Source organism: Anopheles maculipalpis, chromosome 3RL, assembly GCF_943734695.1.
Source record: "Anopheles maculipalpis chromosome 3RL, idAnoMacuDA_375_x, whole genome shotgun sequence".
NCBI classification, from domain to species: domain Eukaryota; kingdom Metazoa; phylum Arthropoda; class Insecta; order Diptera; family Culicidae; genus Anopheles; species Anopheles maculipalpis.
Window position 1 is genome coordinate 74,585,399 of NC_064872.1, and position 22,255 is coordinate 74,607,653.

The window sequence follows — 22,255 nt, forward strand, 5'->3', positions numbered from 1 at the left end:
TGATTGGTTTTTATTTTGGAATGAAATGAACAAATCGAAAAACAATTACATGGAAGAAAAAGCATTCCATGACGAAATAAAATCAGGTTTTAAAAATTCAACATTTGACTTATTTACTTATTTATTCAACAAAGATTTCAACAAAAATTAAGCAATTATTCGTTACTAAACGAACTACCTACAGCTAAGAAGGAATTATCTAATAAACCCCACTAATGATTTTTTTTACAAATGAACATCACTGAAGACACAGTAAAGAAGAGGCGTTCATTGAAAATGCTGCACAAAGAATGCAAATTTAATTCTTAGAGATAAGTAGCCTCAACATAGATTTGAAACCTTTAGAATTCTAGACACATGGAAATAATTGTTGAAGAGAATGCTCATTTTATTCATAAGTGAGTTGATTTTTATGTCAAAATTAAATTATATTTGCTGCGAAAAAGATTGATCAAACGCAAAAATTTCACTGCATTACATTTTTGTTAATAGAAATCAGGTTTTTATTCATGAAATATTGGAAATTTAATACAATATTTCATATAGGAAGCATCTACTAAAATAAGAAAAAAAGATCTAATGAAATCCGCTTAATGCAATGCTTGTTACGAATGTAAACAGAAGGCAAGTAATTAAACAAGTTGTGTGTCAGGCTCACACTCCCCCTTCCCGATGAACTCCACAATTTTCGTCCCAATGTAAAGGCCACCTAAAGCGAAGAATAACCATTATGATCGCCTTAAGAAACTATCTGTCCGTCCATCTGTCTGTCCGCCTGTCTTTCTTTGTCTTAGCAAAAGATATGCTACTATGATTAAGAGGATGGACAGCAAAAACAAAAAAAGAAACGAACCCTAAAGCCATACGAAAGGCACACACACACACACTCCCGCAAATCATCAACCCGCGCCGGTTGACAGTGGCATTATTTTTAGCCACAAACGCATGAGATCATGGCGGCGGCTGAAGACCGAAGACGCCAAGCCTCCACCACCGTAATGGTGGTTATTGTGGTTGATCTTTAGTCTGGAAAACTTTTGCACTTTTAAAGCGGCATCTGTCGGTGCGCCGGCTCGGCCTTCATGACAATTATAAAGGCTTTAAAGCGTGCACGGGTATGCGCTCGCACCCAGCAGGCGTCCATCTTGTGCGCCCGAACGATTATCTCATCTCGTGGCAAAATCACATCATAATTATGTTTAAAATTGACATTGAACGGAGCGCGCACACAGGCACAGTTTTATAGGGCACTGCGGGGTTACGCCGACTAGGGATGGATCAGAACTATTAGGCAGTGGATTCGCACGGCATTTGGGAGCGTGTTTGTGTTTAAGAGATTGTGCGCGCGTCTCTACAAATAACGAACTTACTTTGCACATTGCTCTTGGGGCAGGAAAGAAAAATGTCAATAATTGACAATTGTGACTAGTGGCGCGTGGGAGATGGGACGGGGTTAGAGTAGTGTTCGTTGTTTTGCTGGTACGATAATTGATCGTGGAGTGTGGGTGGGATAAACTGTATCGCAGATGGTTTTTGGCAGTGGTGTTGAGTAACATATTAATTTTCGGTATTTTAACACAGTATTTACAGCTAGTATAATTTTTATGAACTTATGTAGCAATTTGTTGTAAAAACTGTCTTAAGTTGTTAAATAATATTTTTTTGGTTTCCCAAATTAAAATGGAAAAAATCATGTTAATAGAAGTAGAATAAAGATGAATAATAATAACGGAAATAGACATTTTAATTTATACTGGATTGCACATAAAATCAATTAAAAAAGATCTGTATTAAAGTCTTAACTGAACCAATTTCTAACTATTTTTAAGTAGTTTATTATCAATGTTATTACAAGTATATTTTTCGGATTATAGTTAATTAAATTGAATGTTTACTTACAATTGATTATGACGTTCCAGTGCCGTATTGTCAATTAAATTGAATGTGTTTTAGAAATTATTTTTCCAGTTTGTTTTTTATTGTTTTGGATAAATTTGTTTATACGTCCTGTTTTGCTTTTTTATGTTATTTTTTACAGTGTGTTATTGTTTTATGCATCCTTTATATATTTAACTTTATTTGTTTGCTTTATGCTTCATTTTTTTGTTCACTTGTATCATATCTTGCCTAACAATGTATGTGCTTCGAGGTTCTATGTACAATTTACAAGAGTATTTTATTGAAACTTCATTATTCTTGTTGAATTTTAAGTTAATTTTCAATTGTCTGATTTTGCAAGTTTGTTTTGTTGCACTGCACAGTATTTATAAAGAATAAGCCATCTTATTTATTTATTTATTAAGTTATTTACAATTGATTATGACGGTCCAGTGCCGTATTGTCAACATCGCTTGTGTTGAATTAATTTTATAATCATATAGGTAAGGCATTTCCTCCTTATTCTTTGCCTTATCGCGGGTATACTCGGTTAATAAGCCATCTTATGTTTACGTTTATTTTTTATGCTTCTTTGTGGTTAGTTGTACAATGTTTCGCCTTTGAAAAGTTTTAAAAATTTCCCAAATGGTGTGCTTAATTGCGTTGGATAACTGTTTCAATTTAGCAAATCATTCAGATCTACCAGAAATAACAAACTTCCAATTCAATTAGTAGTGGAATCACAAAAAAGCGATAACTATAATTAACGCCTTCAGAAGATGAAAACAAATACACAAAGCAAACAAGTTTGTCGCAAACAGGAGAAAACAAGCCCTATTGCATAAGCTTTACGAAGCAAAAGGCTAAAATCAGTGAGTGGACATCATTCCTCCCCCAAAACGAATCATCCTCACTGTCGAACAAACTAGCAATAAATAGCACACAGCCAACGGAGAAGGAAAGACAAAAGCACAAACGAAGTAGGAAAAAAGTACAATAACGACCATCAGCAGCGGATTGTTTTCGATTTCCGAAAGGAAGCGGCGAAAATGGTCGGTTTGGTGAGGTTTGTAGCGAACGAACCGCCCGGAACCGCAAACAAACGCCCCACAACGGATCCAAGTCGCACCCCGTTCAATCCCTCCGCGGCTTCGGTTCCAGTCATTAACTCCTTTCACTTTCACGCATTCGTAAATCTTTTGCACATCTCCTGGCAAGCTAGATTTGTGTGGTGTATCCACCATAAGGCTCCACTGCACCACACCCTTTAAAGTGATGCATTAAAATGCAATTTCATGACAGGGTGGGGGTTTTATTCAATCTGCTTCAAATCCGATGTGTCTGCATGGATCAACTTTGCGCGGAATGGAATTTACGAGCCTGCTGAAAAAGCCAGGATGGCAGAAATTAATTTGTAAAACGTGCCATAACGTTAGATTGCGTTGCTATTTTCCCTCAGCTGCCCACACCGGCTAAATCGTTTGTTGCAGCAAGAGCAGCGCCTTTCACTCATTCGCCTTACGACCAGCGAGGTCGTACGCTATTTATTATGAATATTTGCAAATCAGGGTTGTCTGGGGGTTGAAAGCCGATGAACGATCGATTGAGTGTGCAGTTCAATCGATTCGTTACGAAGAGGGTAAACGTTAAGATGAACCATCACTAAAGCGCGTATCATGTCGTCATGTTTGGCATAAAACAAAACCAGATCAGCACCAAGCCGCTTATTTTCCACGAACAGGCTCGCTTAATCAGCGCGCAAACATTCCGCGGTACGGGCGTGCCAGGGCATGCACCTTTTAAGCTCACGTACCGTGGATGAAGCTGATTTTCATACACCACCGTCGCACGCAATGGGAGCAGAGGAAAAGGAACTTCTGGAAAAGGAAAAAAGATCGTGCTCCATCTTGTACCATATCGTGTGTGTGCTTTATGTCCCGTAATGGTGCGCTGGGGGCGACATGAGGTTTGGTGAACCGTTTGAGCCACAAACAACCGACCGTGGTGACCGTTTTGTAGGCTGTTCGGAGAGTTAAATCTGTCCAGCGTAATGGTTCGCGATCGTGTCTGATCTTGGGGTGGTATCGTGGACTCCAGCAGTCTTTGTATGTTGAGCGAGAGGTCAAAGCAAAGCTTGCAGGGTTTTCTACTATAGAATGGAAATTTTATGATTATGATTATGACACAGTAGGATTATTTAGATTTGTCATGGTTTATCAACGATAAGCCGAATTTTGTAGATTTGTTGTATCAATCTTATTCTAATCTTGTTAAAAAAATCACAGATAACTTGGCAAAAGCTGTCGAATGAAGACATACATATTTTTGAATCAAAAACACAAAACAACAATATTTGAGGAACCAATAAAAACATCATGGGCCGAAGCATAAAAAATATGGAAAATCTTCAAAAATCACCTAGCTACCTTGAATCGTTACTAGCCAATTCCAAGTTCATCGTTATTCATGAACATAGGAAATATTTTTTGTCACTTCACGATGAACCATTTGACCGTATTGGTTTGTAAATACTTATTCAATTGAAGTTATTCAAATGTACACGTATTTGTACACTAAAAAAGAAAAAAAATCGTCATTGAATATACAAATGAATAAACTTTTTTTATCAAACCTCACACTATTCCAGAATTTCCAGAATTTCTTATAAAAATAATTTTGCCTAAGATTCATGAAACTGTTGCCCTAAACCGTGACAGGGAAAACCCTGCCACCGTTCAATGAAAAAGAACCATTTTATCAGATCGGGAATGCTTCACTTGATCGGGGATAGCTTGGCGAATGTGTAGCCGCTTTACGGCAATGATTTATTGGGCGTATTTAAAAACCGTGCAGCGAACCGTTTTCCTTTGTCCGTCCATTTGCAACAGATCATGATTTATGTGTCATGCCGGGGAGCCTTACAGTGTCTGCGCGGCAGGGGAGGAAAAACATTCCCATCCCCGACTTGTGGCTAGGGGTTTTGCGCGTGTTTTCAGCACAGCCATAAATTGAGAAGAAATAATTTCATTCCATTTCATGCTCGGTGGCTCAACGGCTTAAACCATCTCGAGCTCAAGAACCTTGAGCGCCGAAAGGCGCCATTTCTCGTGCTGTAGCAAAAGAAATCCGTAGAACTCTCACCATACGTTAAAGCGGAAACCGTTTTACTGTGTGAAGGAAAAACAGATTAAGTCACATCAAATGGGGGAGAGAACAAAAAAAAAAAAAACGAAACAGTCGGAACGGAAACGGCTGCCATCGTCACCTACATTCACTTCCTTGAAGTGCGCGTGCGTGTGCATTTGATGGTCGATTGATGGGTGGCTGCCTTTTCCACCCATCCATCCACACAAGAGATGAGTGAAAGACGTAACCTCCAACTCGCACGTTGCCAGTTGTTTGTGCTTTGTTACGTCAACACGTACCGGGTGAGCTTATTTTTCCACCCAACATGTATTCGCGAAAGGCCACGTTTCCGATCGACTGCTGTGCAAGATGCTGCACAAGCTGCTCCGTTGAAGGTTTGGAGAAAAAAAAGGAAGCAAATACTCAGCCCACCTCGTATAGGGGTGAAAGCATTTGCTTCGTGCGAGTTTAGTGCTTTGCATAAATTTTCCACGCATACACTCGCTTCCAAACGCATCTTGTTTAGGAAATGTGGCAACAACAAAAAACATAATGGATGATTCCCCAACTGCGCTTCACACACGCGTGGAGGGACGGATGGAGCCAGTCGTTGAAGGCGAGTGCGAGAAAATAAAATCATTGAGGAAAAATAGCGAAAAGAAAACTGCCTGCTTCCTATTTCCTACTTCCGAATGTAGCACAAGCATAGCAATCGAACCGGTTCCGTTGGTGCGAAGTAAACGTTATTTGCCACAGACGCGATATCGCTTCCGCTTCGTACGTACGACAACGCCGATGACAACGCATTATTCAATGTGGAGAATTTTATCAGGCAAGACAAGTTTGGTAAGGCTTTTCGCAACACGACTCAAACAGGCACGGGCTGGAATGGGTGAAATTTGTCGATGATCTCATCTGCGTTTTGCGGAAAGTTTGTCGCTTGGACGTAAACCAGTTCCGTGTGGTTGGATCGGAACAGGGTGCGAAGGAATGTCATCAAACAGATACGGATGACGGCGAAGGATGCTGGAGTTTCGTTCCTCGGTTTTTCTGTGGCTTGTTTATTTTGAGATACTTTAATTGATCGTTCTGTTTGGCGAGAGCAATAAAATTAAACGTATTCTCTTGCATATGTTTAATGCTGGAATATTTTACTTATTAGAAGATTAGCCGTTTTATTTCCGTCGCACCAGAAACTGGTCCAATAAAAAGTAAATTAAAAAGATCGATTAGGAAAATTCACAATATCAATCAAAATTATAAAATTCATTTGGGATTCGTTTCGACGATTTCTTATGAACATTAATTTAAGCAGTGGTTTGGTTAATTTTAAGCCTCAGCCTTAAAATGGTCAGCCTTCTGATCGAAGCGTTGATGTGAGTATTCTATTTATTTTCTTTCTAGTTCCCTGTGTCAATCAGCTGAACAGTAATGCAGCTGTTAAAACACTTCATTTGTGCATCCTACAACTGGTTAAATATAAACCAAATTAGAAAGATCAACACCTACATTTGACTCATTGGCCTTTCTAACCATTTTTTTTTGTACTGTGTATTCGTCGAAACATTTACATATTCATAAGACAAACTTCCATTTCTGCACCAAGCTAGAAATGGCCTTTCCCCGCAAATTGCATCTTCTTTTAAATAAGGAAATGATCGACTTTTCCTTCCTTTCGGGCAAATCTAATTTCATAAAAGAACAACCAACAACAGACAGCAGCTTTCTCTTGGTTCGGATTTTAACACACATATTTCGCTAAGCTCATTTGCAACCGACACACAATTTGCAGCACTGTTTTATTTTGTAAAGTTGTGTTTCAAACTTTTAATTACATTTTCTGTTTTTCCTTCTGTTTTTCTCTATTTGCAGACACCTCAATGAAATCAGCATGGAGCATCACTCGATAGTTAGCACGATACTATACGTTTTGGTAAGTGAAAACAGGAAAAATCGATCGAATCGATTTTTGTTGATCGATGGAAGAAAGTCCAACCGTTGGCCCATATTTTGAAATTCATTAAACTCCTAGACGCGATGCACGATCGGCGGCTTCCTTCTCTCAGTGACGATCGGGTTGAAGTACCCGTGTGTGTGTGTGTAATTTTAATTTCCTGTTGCGTGTCCAAACCGAATCGATCGTCTCGAGCTGGAACGTCAATTAAAGTCAGCGCTTCGGACGCCAAGACGCCACCCAGGGAAGCGCACCCATACCCAGCGTAACAGTAAAAAATAGAGAGTTGTCCCGTTGTAAGCGCAGATCGCGATAAGCATCCGCAAAAAGGACGACGACTAGTAGCACAAGTCGCTTCCAATCACCGTTCGGGTCTTGCAAACGCGAGCATCCGACGATAATGATCAATCCACAACGTCGTCACCGGTGCTGCAGGGGCTCCCAATCATGCGGACGTTTGTCGGTAGCGTGATTGGGAACTTGTTTGCGAACGGGTGTGTACGAGCATCCTGGGCTGAGCGAGCGAAAGGCACAATAAGGGTGGTCGTTTTGGCAAACACGGGGCGACTCTTCATGACTGTTCCATCATGCCTGTTGCACCGGGTACAACTGTTGGCGAAGCCAAGGAAAGCAGGCACCAGAACGAACGAGAGCTGATCGTCACTTGTCAGTCGACTGTCGTCTAACTTCAATCTCGTCTTGTCTGCTGGAATGCCGTTCGGTTGCATGTTCTAAGAAGGTTTCCTGCTACTACACCCGGGACAGAGACGTCTTGATATGTAAATAACTCATCCCACCGAACTACCACCCAACTCTCGAAGGGCAAGGTTGGCAATCCCGCTAAGAACGACTCCCCTCCTTGCGGAAAGCGTCCTCCACAGACACACATACACATAATTTCTAAACAACCGCCTAAATGGTGGTTACGTAGCAGAAAACCCACCAGAAAAGCTGGTTGGATTTCTTAGAATCTTTCCCTGGAGTTAGAGTGGAGCTGAGAAGAATTTCGGCAGCGTACGTTTGTATGTCTAACCTGTTCGAAAGTAGGGCAACATGACGTCGTGTGTTAATGGGCCGAAAAATGCGATGGGAAAGATCAAGCACCGGAGCACCGGGGCAGTTGTGACGCGTATGTCATGTTGATGCGAGATATTTTGGACATCCTTCATTCTACCGTTTGCTCAAGCAGAATGCTAGACCGCTGGGTTTCGCAATCCCGATGTTTATCAACCTTGATATGGAATGGTTGATGCGGATTTGGACGTGTTTCTACGGGCTTGTCAGAAAATGACGAGGACCAAAGAATTCCAATCCAAAGTCACCGGTGCCTTGTACGGTTGGCACAACGTTTCAAATTAACGCTTATCAGTTGTGGCGGGAGAAAAAGAGCGATCAAGTCGAGGGCGAGATTAAACCAGCAATTCCAAACCCCACGAATTAATTCTGACGTAACTGACCGTCCCAATATGGCGGCAGATAGGTACGTTTTCATTACTCCATTTGGCTTCTGGACGTAGGGAGGCACCAAAGCGACGATATCCAACTGCGAAACTAAACCGCGCTGAGTCTTAGTGTCGACAGTAATTGCATGCGCACGATGGGATGTTTTCACCTGTCGAGCCGCGCACGGTATGTGGTGTAATGAGGTTCTCAGTCGGCAGTTGTGAGCTCTTCCTAAAGCTAGAATGACCTGCAAACGGCAGCAAACACGCTGGAGATAAAAAAAAAAACTCGCTTTAGGGGTTGCAATTCCTCGAGGGACACACTTTGTAGCGACGCCGCTACGAGAGCGTGGTGGTGGTGCGTGGCTTGTTGATGCAAATTGGCTACATTGTTACATTACGTAAGTGAACAGCTGGCCTTCGGCTGGGCCTGGGCCCACCGGTTGAGCTCAACGTCCATTTTTTCCCCCCAACGCCCTACCCAGGCGCTTGGCCCACGTGACTTCCCAATCGTACGCTCTATTGTTACTGTGCAGCAGAAGATGATCTTCAAGAATTGAGCGAGAGTCGAAGATGTTCCTCCCATCTTTGACCACGGATCTTCCACACGAATGTACGAACTCGAGCGCGCGCGCGCGTGGATCTCCATTGTCCAGCGTATAGGAGAGGGAAGGTTGCAAAAATTTGATGAGTCATGTGTTGTGTTCATTATTCTAACTGTGATTCTCTCATCGCATGGTGTGGCGTAGTGTTGCGTCTTCGGCAAAAGTAATTGCTCCACCAGATTCTGCTACGATGAGGATTCTCGTACGTTGCAGCATGACCGGGAAGTGCAATTAGGAGACTGTCGTAATTTTTACCGTTTACATCCCCACAGCTGGGCGCAATGTTGTTGGATGTAGTGTGAAAATGGACCTGTTATTAGAGTTCCGAAGATCTCAACTGACCTTTAGTGGAGACGTATGTTGTGAAGAGGTCATTCGAATAATGATCACATGAGTGTAGCAAAATGTCGCTAGAACTTCAATCGAACAAGAGAGTCTCGATGTTGTGGATTGTAGCATTCCAAACGAAACAATTGAACGACGCCTGAGACTAACGCTTACAACAATTTATTTTTCCCTCAGTACCACTTCATCATGCCGTATATTATTATTGTTATTATTTTAATTTTCCTCCACTCGACCAAGAGTCGAGAAGTCGTGATCGTTGCATTTGGGACGTCAACGGTGCGTTCGATTTGTGGGCCTTGCTCCACAAGAAAGAGGGCGAGGACCACCAGGCCAGAAACCACCACACAGTCATGGAAGTTTGACCCAGAACCCTTGTGCCTGGCGGTGTGGGTTGTCTGACGAGGGCCATTCGATGGGTTTACCATCGAAGGCCCAGTACCGTTAGCTTTGGTACTTTGACATATCCAAGTGAAAAACGCCACTCACATACGATAACGTTTCTCCGCTACTTTGAGCACATTGTGCCCACAGTACCAACAAAGTCGAAGTACTGCAGGCAGGCGGTTACGTCCGGGTTCGTAACTCACTGACTCACTTTAGCCAAACGATGCCAAGCTGCAGTCGGGCGTTAGCTGTAGACGATGTCGTGAACTTCAAAACCGATAAGTATCAGGCTTGTGTCTAGTCTGCCTCCTTCAAAGGGCGAGCGGAAACCGTAAAGACCGTAAGAACTCCATAAAAAATGGGCACGAAACAACACGACACGACACCGTTGTCCAGCAAAAGCTCGCGTTTGGTTGCTTAGTGTTGGTCGATCGTCCTATTCGATTGGTTTTGTTGCGAGTTGGTTACAACGATGCGGTCTGCGGTGCCCTTTTCCTCCCCGAAGGTGTACAGGCAAAGCAAGAAGTTGTTTTTCTACTTTCAAATAAATGGTATTACCACCCCAACAGGGGGGCCCGATTGAAGCAGTAGCAACAGCGGTAACCATTATTCTCCTCGCGTTGTACTGGACGTCTAGAGCACGCTGCTAGAGTTGGAGCTCGACAGAGAGCGTTGTTTTTTGTGAGGTGTCTCATAATTTCTAGCACAAATCGTTCGCAAATCAAGCCTGTTGACAGCAATTCCCAGTCCCGAACGAAAAAACTGAATGGACACCTTCAACTTATACTGTGGACGGTTTAAAAATTTATAACCGTACATTCAAAATGGAAGATGTGCCGATTCCTGCCGTGAAGTTCGGCGGGAGATTTCCCATCCCGAGTGTGAGTGAACAAGCTGCAGATTGGGTGGAGGGAAAATTTATGTATTTGCACCTATCCTAAACAACGTTCGTGTAGCTTATCTTGTATCTTTCACCTCGCACCTTGGACCTCGCACACACACGTTCGCCTTTCCTCTCTCCCACCAGACCATGCGTTATTCGCTTACGACAGCATTTATCCAACGTTTGCCAATTTCTACACAACACAAAACGAACAATTTTGCTACGCTTCTGCTAACACAAAACCCATTTTTACTTTCTTTTCCCTCTTTTCCACAGACAATAACAACTTTCACACATGGCGCGCAGATTCCATCCATGAAGCGTAAGTATGCTGTAATTGTTGGGACCGTCCGGCTTTTGGGTGCTGTTTTTTCTTTCACAACAGTCCATGTTTTGGGTTTAGGTGTCTTTCGTTTGCCGGGAGTTGAGAAGTACATGTGACAAAGATTGGACTGTTTGTTGGTGATGTAATTGCGTCCAAAGTGAACGAACTTTGGTGGAAGAAATATCATCATTAAGTAACGACAAAGCAACGGAAGCACATATTGATTTATTGGGAAAGTGTGTATGTTGCCTTTACCTTTAGAGAGTTTTTATCGCTTGCACGGTTTTGTTAGATGAGTTTGAAATGTTTAAATACTTAATGAAAAGATGTTTGGAGACATGCTCCAAGCAGGCGCTAATCCTCTGGAACCAGTGAGACAACAACTTCGGAAGTATTCCTTACCACTAAATCATCCACAGCCGAGCTCACCCGAGGTAACGTGCACTTAAATTGAGAGAGATGAAAATTTCTACACTCCCTACAGCATACAAATTGGAAGGATTGTGAAGCTAGAGATTAGGCTGCAAAGAATTGTATGGAATTTTTGGAATATGTTTAAAAACACCTATTTACATTTTACGATACAGGGTGCCTAAAAAGAAGTGATACATTTATTCAAGTTATCCTGTATTGTATCTTCTATCACAGCCCTTCAAACCTATGAGCATGTTTAGCGAGATTGACTAGTTTTCTATTTATTCGGAGTAAATACAGCCCGTTTTAGCTCCACTCGCATGAAAATTGCAATGGCTTCAACTAGTCAGACCTTCTCGCTTGCTGCTGAAATCTCACGTTGGCTACAATATTATTTTTACTGACGAAAAGTTGTTTACTCTGGAAACACCTCTGACCAAACAAAAATATCCTTTAAACCTTGCTTTAAAGTTCTGTTTTGAAAAGACAGATTTTACTTTCAACAGGATTCAGCTCCTGGCCGTAAGTCTCAAACGTTCCGATTTAATCGCATAGTTTTCCGAAAAAATGTTTTTGTTTCAACCATCCGATTAATTCGGAAGGTTTTGCCATCTATCAATAAACTGTCAATAAAATATAGAATTTTGATAAGATCATAAGAAAAATCAGAACGATGGAGGCCTGACACAGGCCTGAAGCTTTGATGGTTCATAAATGATGCAAGGAAAATTGGTCTTGTTTCAGTAGTACATCTACTTAATGGCCTGAAGCGTATCCCGATTTGAGCCCGTTGTACTTAAGAATTTGGGAATACACGTCAAGAAAGTTGAACAACATTAAGCATCAGGGACAGAATGCCGAATGAAGCAATTGCTTCTAAAACCAGCTGCGGGTCGTTATCAAATATAATGATTTTAATTCAAAATAAAATTAATGAAAGATTTTAATCCAAATAAGTAAAACGAAACAGTGGTATTGTTGCAATCGATTTCGAAGATAAATAAAAACTTGGGATATTCTGTAACTCAAGCCATGTTTTTTTTAGCAGTAGCAGTTAAAGAACAAATTTCCTGTTTGTTTACCAAACCTATTTTAGTATCTACCTCAAGCAGAAATAATTATTGTTCTAAATTATGGAACATTATTGTCATATCATATCAAAACAGTGTTTTTATTTTCTTAAGTATCATCCTATCATATGCTGGCTTTGAGTGAATAAAAAAACTTGTTATGAATGTGAAATTATCTGGAAATCCCTGCATAATAGTTTTCTTTTTTTAACAAGAAAAGGCTTTCTTCCTAATTGTAATGATACGAGAATTAAAAAAAAAACGGTACGTGATTGTTGCATCCCACTCTCCATTAACAGCTGCAGCATTTGCAGTCTATAATGCGAAGCAATGAAGAAAAAAGGTGAGACTTTTCTCACTCAGCTTTCAAAGATATACACAACTAGAGAACCCCCGAGAATGTGTGTGTATGCATTCCCGTTAGTGAAACTCCCCAAAAGAAGCACCTTTTTCCCGTTCGCTGGTCTTTCGCCTTTTTTTTTTCCTATCCACCTTCAGCGCATAAATCAATAACATTCTTCTATTGCTTTGGCGCTAAATGCTGTGGCAGCGGCTTCATTCAAAATAGCTTCCACTTTTAACGATCCATTACGGAACGGACTTCCCGGTTAGACCGGGAGTTAGAACCCTGTTAGCCGGATGAAGCTGACCCCCACGGGCCATGAAGGAAAAAAAAAACTTCACGCGAGAAGAAGCTATTCGCCCGCCTGGACGCAGTTTGCTTCCAGTTGGTGGGCAGAGTCGGCACAATCGCGTGGTAATTTATTTCGGAAAAGCCGCACTAGACACTTTCATAAACCGCCGGAGATGAGCGGGTAGGCGATCGTTTGCTGATCGTACGCACCAGGCTGTCCAGGTGAAAGCGATTGCAAATTGCACTTACCGTGTGCTGGAGGAACGGCGGATAGTGAAAAATGAGTGCAAAACAAGCGTTTTCGTTTAGTGTTCTAGGTTCTAGGTGCGTGTCGTTACGTGTTGGTTTTTTGTTGTTGTTATGTCTATGCATTTTCTCGACACAAAAACATGGCGAGCCTTCATAATAAACCATGCTTTGCGGTCAATGGCAAAAGAAAAGAGAACCAAAAAAAAAAATGCAAAAGAGGGCAAACGATAAAAATACAAGAAAATCCCCGTTAGCTGCGTAGGTCATAAAATGATCCATGAGAAGTGAGGTTATAAAAAAAAATGCTTCCCATTTGGGAGATGGTGATGCTTGTAAAAATATCTCATCTTATCACATCATTGATTTATGCTTAACGAAGGGCACACAGGCAGACCGAACGATGGCGTGAGCGTTCCGTTTTATGAGGATGTAAATTTTATCTCCAGTGTGCGATGCGATTATGTCATGATTATCTGCATACCAGAAGATAACCTTTCCTGCAACAGTCCCTTTTTTCACGTATGTCCCTACGCTAGGGTTGATCCTTCCGCATTTCCACCAGACAGCAATTATATGCAACCTTCGGGAATGCAATCGCGTAATTGCAACTGGAAACATTTGCACAAGATTGCACCGCCCGTTAACGATGGGTATCGTCCCAGGGTTTTTGCACAAGGCGCTAATTAAATGCGTAAATCTATCTGCACAACCGGAGGTTGTAGGAAGAAATAATGATCAGATTCGTTCTTGGCACACTGCGCAGCGGGCATGCATGCAGGGGTGATACTAGAGAAATAATTTGAAGTTTGGTTAAGTTGATTGAAATAAACTCGCCTTTTTTGTTGTTGCTAAACTTAGTATTTGAACTAACAAGTCACTAAAGTTTTCAAATTAATTTATAAAAATTCTTAATTCATGCTAGCAAGAAATTTTATTCCAAATGTTTGCTTTCGTTTTCCCACTATGACTTTGGATGCACTGTGCTGGGCACAGAGGCATCGTAAATATGTCGAGACATAGCTTTTACATTCTCAGTGGCAATGCAGATGCCTCCTCCCGTTTTCAAAGTATTTTCGTGCAAGAAAATAAACCAACAAAACGGTCACTTAATGAGGGAAGGAATCAGGAACAACAGGAACTTCAATCGTCCGCATGCAAGCACAAGAACCACTACTGTTCATGAGACGAAAGTGAACAACTTGCACACTTACGACCGTCCACACGTGCACACGTGTGAGACCCACGGTTAAAGTAATTCAATATTCGTGTAGAACGTTCATTGAACTTTGCCCGGTACCACCGCGGTCAACGACAGTGGCACGTTTGGTGGTGAATCCCGTGACGTGATATATCGCTCTTACTCTCTCGTTTGTCTTTGCAGCTTAAGGCCCGTTTAAGGGATGGTGTTGTGTACAATATTAACCCCGCGGTGGCGGACTGTATGACGCGAATGGCTGAGAAGTGTCCATGTGCAGAAGCTCACATACAATTCCATTCTTGTACCTTTCTGCCGCACCTTTCTGCCATTCGTTCCATTCCGAACTCCAGCAAACCAGGGAGGCGGCTCTAGCGTTGTAGTGAGCTTTGGAACAATAATCGAGTCGCCCCATCTTTCGCCTGTTGGGGTGATTTTTGCCTTCGCCAGGGTATAAAGGAAACGTTCGATATTGGAACGTTCGGAAGATAGGCACACATACGCTTGGACCGAGGGATACAATAACAGCTTGGACATTAAAATAAATGGGAGCAATAAAGCCGCAAACGATGGCGTCGTTCATGAGGCGCAAGGCTAGAACTCGAATCGCACCAGCAAAACCGGGCTCTCGGATACGTTTGATGTGGTTGTGTTTGCGATGTGGATGCTTTTTTTAAGTCGTCTGAGAGAGAGAGAGAGAGAGAGAGAGAGAGAGAGAGAGAAAGAAAGGTAGTGACTAAAATAATAAAATTCATCCGTGTCGTATTTCCAACTGGCCAGCAATGTTGATGTTCCGTTACAAAAGACTTGCGCCACAAACGACGAACCCCTAATACAGCTGTCGCCAATGTGGTCGATAGCTTCGGGCAAGATTAATATCGTCACGAGCTGCTTACCTCTTGGTAGTAATTTCAACTTACTCTGGTACAGCAAAACCCGTGGGATGACAGAAAGTTCAATGGCATCACACTGGCCATCACCACACCAAGCACAAAAATCTTTACCCTTTTTTTCTTCTTCTTCCAGGCTCGGCGACGATATTCACCAAGGAACCGACCGTACGGATACAATGCCAATCGGGCTCGATGCTGATCACCATCAAGGATGCACCGGCCAACCTGAACGGTCAGTTCAGCGGGATGGTGTATCCGAAGGGGTTGGCGAAAAATTCGACCTGCCTTACCGAGTACCACGAGCAGGAAGGACCGCTACGTTACAAACTGCCACTGAAGAGCTGTAATACAATGCCGATCGAGACGGTAAGCGTGAGGGAAGGGCTAGACAGTCGTCGTTAAGAACGAGTTCTTGAGCTATTTTTGCACGGTGGGTGTAGCTCATATTTGTGAGGTAGAGAGTGTCAACCCACACGCATTTGACGTGTATTTGAAATAGGATTTTCGACGAGGCGTTGAAGTTCTAATCAATCGCATACAAGGATCTTTTCCCCGAGGAACTAGTTTTGAGCTCGCTCGCGTAGGAAGGCTTACGTCAAGCAGTTGCGTCCCGGATGTTTTAAATGACATTAGAGTGTTGATAGAGGTCACAGCGCGTTAGCTCGACGTATGCATCAGTGAATTTTATTCGGTGAGGAAACTAATCGATTGCACAACGTTACAGGGCAGCGTCCTGTCGTCTCCCTGCGAGAGTGATGCACGTGGTACGATGTCAATGTCAAGCGTGAATATGCAAATCGGCTCTGTCCATCACGGAGGAATAAATGTGACGCGATGATGTTTGATAAGACAAAACCAACCTTTTTGTGTGTGCGACGTACGCTGACGATGATGAGGATGCCCTTGAGTGGTATTTCGGAATGGGATAAACGTGTCGTGACCTGGTTGACTTATGGGCAACAGGCAGGCTAGCAGAAAACCTGACAACATCCCCATCGAATGACATGATTGCGGTTTTACGAGAGAGAAAACAGAGAGACTGGAATGTACAAGAGACACAAAGGAAACACATGTGGCTATTCTTGGTTGCGAAATGGAACCGTATCAGATTACGGTTACCGGTGGACACATTTTTCCGACTAGCAAAGGGTTCGATTTCTATTTTCTATCAACTGGTTTGGGGGAAGCGAGAAAAGAGGCGAGAAAAAGAATGGGGGAGAAGAACAAGTTTTCCCACCACATACCATCATCATCAGCACACGATCGGTCGATCGAGTGCGGCGGTTTTGATACAATAACTTGTCGAGCGGTTTGCAAAAGAAACGACACATGGCTTAAAGATGTTTCGCTCGTACACAACCTCACAACACATGTCATCTGTTGGAATGTTGTTTAATGTGCCTTGCTTTTCCGCATTACAACTTTTTGCATAGAAGCTTTTAAAGTGAGTTTTAAAATTTGGTTCTGTAAGCACCAGCAGAAGCAGCATCATTACATTCACCAGAAATGCACTGAATCGCCCGAGAGCATCTAGCGATGCCGCCTTATTCGTTATGAATCGATTCTAATGCGCTCGTGTTTGTATGCTCATGCATATGCGCACAACCGGCACATACTTCTGGTGGCAACAGATGGTATACATGTGGTACCGGTTCGCAATGCTCTACATAACCATCTACCACCGCTCATCAAGGTGCCGGTAGGCGCGTTACAGATCGTTTGCCATCCGCTTCGGTGCTCGGCTGCGTATGAATTATAACATGGAAAAGGCGGTTCCGCAGGTGGTTAAAAATGGAAGATGCCCTGTTCTGAACGGGATTTGCTTAAATCCGTGGCACCGATATGCTTAAAACGGCATCTAGAAGTCGTCAAAAGTTATCAAAAGTACGAAACATCATCGAAGTTTCCCAGCTGATGTCATCATCAACAACACTTGGAACAAAATTTGCCCCAGGGGTTCGTCGCTTTTTAACAAGTCTTTTGAATAAAATGCTCAAAAAACGTCACAGTTTCAATTTTTCCTCCGCTCTTCAACTCAAGTCAAATGGTAGGTGCGTTTAAAGGTATAATAGCACCTCAGTTTTTTTTTTTTTTGTGAAACACCGCTTCCATCCAACCGTGGACTTCCGCAGAATTTGAAACAAAACAACCATATTAATTGACAGTAAGAAGGAGGACGAAAACACACGAAAGCATCATCAAAAAACACCCACAAACGCATTAAAGAAGACTTCCTGTTTCCTTAAAACTGCTGCCGACAAGTAGAAGGGAATTCGTTTCACACACACACACAAACGTTCCAACAAGTCATTGTGCTGTGTAAATCATCAGTCGGTCTATTTTTGGGGGTCGAACGCTTTTTTTTCCTTTCTGCCAATGATTGAAAGATGTTTAAGGTTGGTTTTATGGAAGCTCATTTTATGAGGCAATTTTAAAGACAAGGTCTTCACTTTTTTCGCTTTTATTCGCACAATGAGATGCACGCAGCGGTGTCATCTCCATTTAAAGAGATTGGAGAGAAAAAATATGACTAAGTAAAGAAGCACGTCCCATTATAAAAAGTTGTAATTCTTTAACTGAATTCAACCATATTGGCACTCTTCCTTTTTTTTCTTTCAATCCAATGATGATGATCACATCCAAACGAGCATATTGGCCACAAAGTACACGATCGCGTCATACGTTCAAAAATAGACCTTGCACCCTTGACGGCACCGTACTGTGTGTATTGCTCATTGCTGCTCCATCGGTAGGGTCGGTTGGTTGGACGGATGGGAATTCCGTGGGGTTTCCTTCATTAATTCTACGCGCGCGCTCACATATTCACCTCCTGGACATGTCGCTTACCCTTTTTTTGCTTCCCGTTTGAGTGAGGAAGCTTGAAAATGGTTTTGTTAGTTAATTTCTTCTTCACCATCAAGTTAGCAAGTAACTGACAAAATTCAATGACCAGCTTCCTTCCCATAAGACGTTCTTGAGAAATGATCTAAAAGCATTAGAATTTTCAATGGGTCTTTTCACCACAAAACAATAAGAGGGAGCTGCTTCATACATTACAAAACACCTTTTCGCTCGAACGCTTTTACCGACTTTACTGGCCGCTCAGTTAACGACGATCAGCATTGGTGTGTTTGAACAGCTGGACCATCCTTACCCTAAGGCAAAATCTACATAATTCACTCGCACTGCACGCGAAAAGATGGTCCAAAAATGTAAATGAGTCAAACCGTCTGCCCGTTTCCCGCCAGTTCCAGCGCTTCGTACGTGGTGGATGCTGCTGGTCTGCTGTCGTAAAAAAGCGCCCTGAGGTTTTCTGCTGTGCTGTTTGTGTTTGCTGGCTGCCAATGCCAAATCGTCATCGTTACCACCTTCCATACCCAGATGGTAATGAGTTTATCCTCGGAACGGTTCGCTACCCCTCAACTCGAGCGCTCTGATCTGGACCCAAGACACGGGTCGGTCTTTAAGCCTAGACCTGCCTATAAGTGTGTGTGTGTTTCTGTTTGTATCACATTTGCTGTTCTCCACCGTGTGTACCTTGCTCCACTCCAAAATAGGAAGCAAGTCCAGATTTCATAACGCCTGTGTACGAATGCTGATCGTCGGTGGGGTTTGTTCGCTCCTAAAAGGCGCCACAGCGTAATCGTCCTCAAGGTTGTTCGCTTGGCGGCCGCTGATTCGTTCGCTGCCGGAACGAACACACGCAACGCAATTACCATGTGGGCCCAACGCAAGCTTAAGGCCAGCGTTGACAATGGCTTACCCAGGGAGGTTGGGTTCAGTGCTTTCGATTGTGCATGTACGCGCCCAGTTTTATTCTTCTATTGGCAAAGAATAAAAGATTTTACTTCAAGTCGTGATTTTAATCCTTTCGAAGTCGCCCCAAACAAAATGACCACCCGGATCACGCAATCTTTCTTGTATCGTACACACTACTCGCACGAAGCGCTTGGCTCTATGTGGCTTGCCGGACCTTTACTTAAGCACCCGGTTGATATTTTGCGAACCAGTTTCAACGTGCCGACGTTGCCATTTGGTGAGGTCTGCGTTTGGGTGTGTTTGATCATCGGCCATACCAGCAGCTGTCCAGTTGATTGAGCCTGACATTTTGAGCTTGAACTCGCATGCTGTTTCACCAAACACAGAAAGGCAGAAATCAGCAACACAGCTAAATAACCAAAAGTCTGCTGAATAAAATATGAAACAGAAAAGGAAAAATCATAAATCATTAACACTGGTTGCGCAAGATCGGATGGTAAACTTCAAGCGGGCTCAGCGTGGAAAGTTTTGTTTCCGATACAGATTTGAACTTATGAATTGCTTATCGATTTTCGAATCAACATCATTTCGATGGCAGCTTGCAATGGTCTGACAAGCAGCAGCCTTTCACCCGTCGGACGTCCGGAGGTCTTTTCGTGTATAAACTGAAAGATGAAAATCGAGACAACAACGATCGTTCGTTATGTCACGATATCGCTGCTGGTTGTGGATGAGATTGAGAAGCAATAAATTGATCACGATCGTTAAGAGGAGGTCATAATAAAACGTAACTTTTTGAGGTTCTTCAATGCTTGATTATGTTCTCTGTTGTGAATTCATAAACAAAGGAGCTTTCAAAATCTTAAACCCTAAGCTCCAATTTTTGCTATATTTAGAGCACATTATTTGCTCGAATATTAGCATTTAGATGATCATAATATCAACTCAAGATCAAGAAATGCAAATTGCGAGAAGCCCTTAATTTCTCCATTAGTTCCACCCGTTCCAGCTTATCGTTAAGATCGTAAAACATTTTGCCCAAAATGTGCTCCACCGCGAAGATAAGGAATGAGAACAATACGCTCAATTTATGCGATCTGTTGGGGGGTACAACATTCCACCAAAAAGTAGATCAAACTTTTCAGCATCACCAAGACACTGCTTAACTGCCGACCATGACAATCTTGGCAACCTACATTGTTCTGAAGGCACAAAATGAATGCATAATGCATAATGGTTGTAATAATGTTGCCTCGGGTGGCTCAATTTAGAAGACATTTTCGTGAAAAGCTTCGAGCGTTCACCACTCACACCGGCAAAGGCTTGTACATGGCTTATTCACAATAAATCACTCCAGTCCGAGGGTTTCCTCGTTGGTTGGAACCCGTTGCTGTGGGAATTTTCCTGTCATCGTTTGAGTTATTTTTAGTCCGGCTTTTTTTTGTGCTTGTGCTATACAAAAAACGATGGGAGGAGAACGGCTTTCTGTTCTTTAGCACCCAAGTTTAATTTCTCAAGGCATACAAAGCTCTAAAAAAAATAAAACTGTTGGTGAGTTGGGGATTTCTATTCTAGTCTTTGCCACCTTTTTGCTTTGTTTTCGGGCCTATAACTGTCGCTAATAGTTCTGCACCACATTTCTCACAACGGCCTAGCCTTGCTAGGCGAACGGAGGAGCGAAATGAAGGTGATGCCAATTTTTTAAACCCAAGATCTTTATCAAACAAACGAACGGTTCCGCCGAAGGGGGAACGTTCGTACGTACGGGTTCGTCGCTTGCTACCGGGTATATGATGCATCCGGGAATCGTTAAACGCTCGTAAGTGGGTCGGAAAATTGGTCTTATATGGTTGAGGTCGATTGTCGGTTGTATTCTTTTCCTTTTGCGCCTTCCTTCTTTAATCCACTCTCCCCCTCCTCCTCCTCCTCCTCCTCCTCCTCCTCCTCCTCCTCCTCCTCCTCCTCCTCCTCCTCCTCGATCCCCGTTATATAGAAAAGCTTTTGTGTGTGGAATCATTTACCGCGATTTGAGTTGGAAATTGCTCTCATACAACGAAAAGCAACGAATGGAAATGGGACACCGCCACAGCCGTTCCCACTATTTTTATCAACGGCGCTGTTGATGCTTGGTGAAGATATAATATAAGAAAAAAGAAATGGGACAAGGTGTAAAAGCATCGTTCCTCATCGGGGAGAGAGTTCGCCATCGGAGCGACATTACTTCCGCGGCCGCGTGCTGTGTGAGATGAAGGTTAGGAACGATCTTAGAAGGGAGCATTTAGAGCCTGAAGGTAATCTGTGCTTGGTTTTTTTGCCCCCCTTTTTAACAATGTTGCGTGACATTCGCGTTACAGATTGATCGAGCGAAGGAGAGAGACAGGGAGGGAATAGATCTCGGACAAGATAATTGAAGAAAGAATGCCCTTTTCGGCTCAAGCCATTCGAATGAGCCTACAGGCCGCTACAGGAACAGCTGTTCCCTATGGCTACATTATGGCACATCATACTTCCCAAAGAATAAGAGCACAGGCACGATGGTGTACGAATCAACCAAACTGGACAAAAAAAAATTCACACGAACGTTACATTTAATTCGCGTGTTTGGGAAGCAGGAAATCGTTAACAGTGAATCCGCCGTTTGGACCGTTTGGACGAAGGAAAAAAAGGGAAGATCAGCCCGTTTAATTCCCGCGCCTCTCCCTTTGTTATGGCACAGGGCGATCCGCAACGGGGCATGCAATCAGCGCCAGCTCGTTCTATCGTTGGAATGATTGGAGCGATCTTATTAATTTTTCAATTATCACTCGCATCAAAACAAACAATTTTATTATTATGTTCCGCTGGTTTTGAGCTTATGCGCTTATGCTACCACGAATTTTTGATTACACCAATCTGCGTGTGTGTGTGTGTTTGTGTTGGTTGAGGCGAGTGTAACGAGGATACAAGAAAATCATCACCGACGATTTGTTGATGGTTCAGAGTACCCTATGAATATAACTGTAATAGTATAATGCAGCAGGAACTATTCCGAAAATTGTGTAATTTTATCGTTAGGAAATAGAACGTCAGCTCTCCCTACTTCCTTATGAAGATCTT

The 22,255-nt window shown here is 42.6% G+C and overlaps 1 protein-coding gene across 1 annotated transcript in view; it reads left to right on the plus strand.

The window, feature by feature from the left end:
* The window catches only part of LOC126563636 (cuticlin-4), a 38,987-nt gene that overhangs the window by 9,975 nt on the left and 6,757 nt on the right, over positions 1–22,255 (plus strand). The window contains exons 2-4 of the mRNA XM_050220280.1: positions 6,877–6,937; positions 10,897–10,942; positions 15,534–15,766. Coding sequence (XP_050076237.1) covers positions 6,896–6,937; positions 10,897–10,942; positions 15,534–15,766 — 321 coding nt within the window. The 5' untranslated portion in view covers positions 6,877–6,895. The remainder of the gene's footprint in view (positions 1–6,876; positions 6,938–10,896; positions 10,943–15,533; positions 15,767–22,255) is intronic.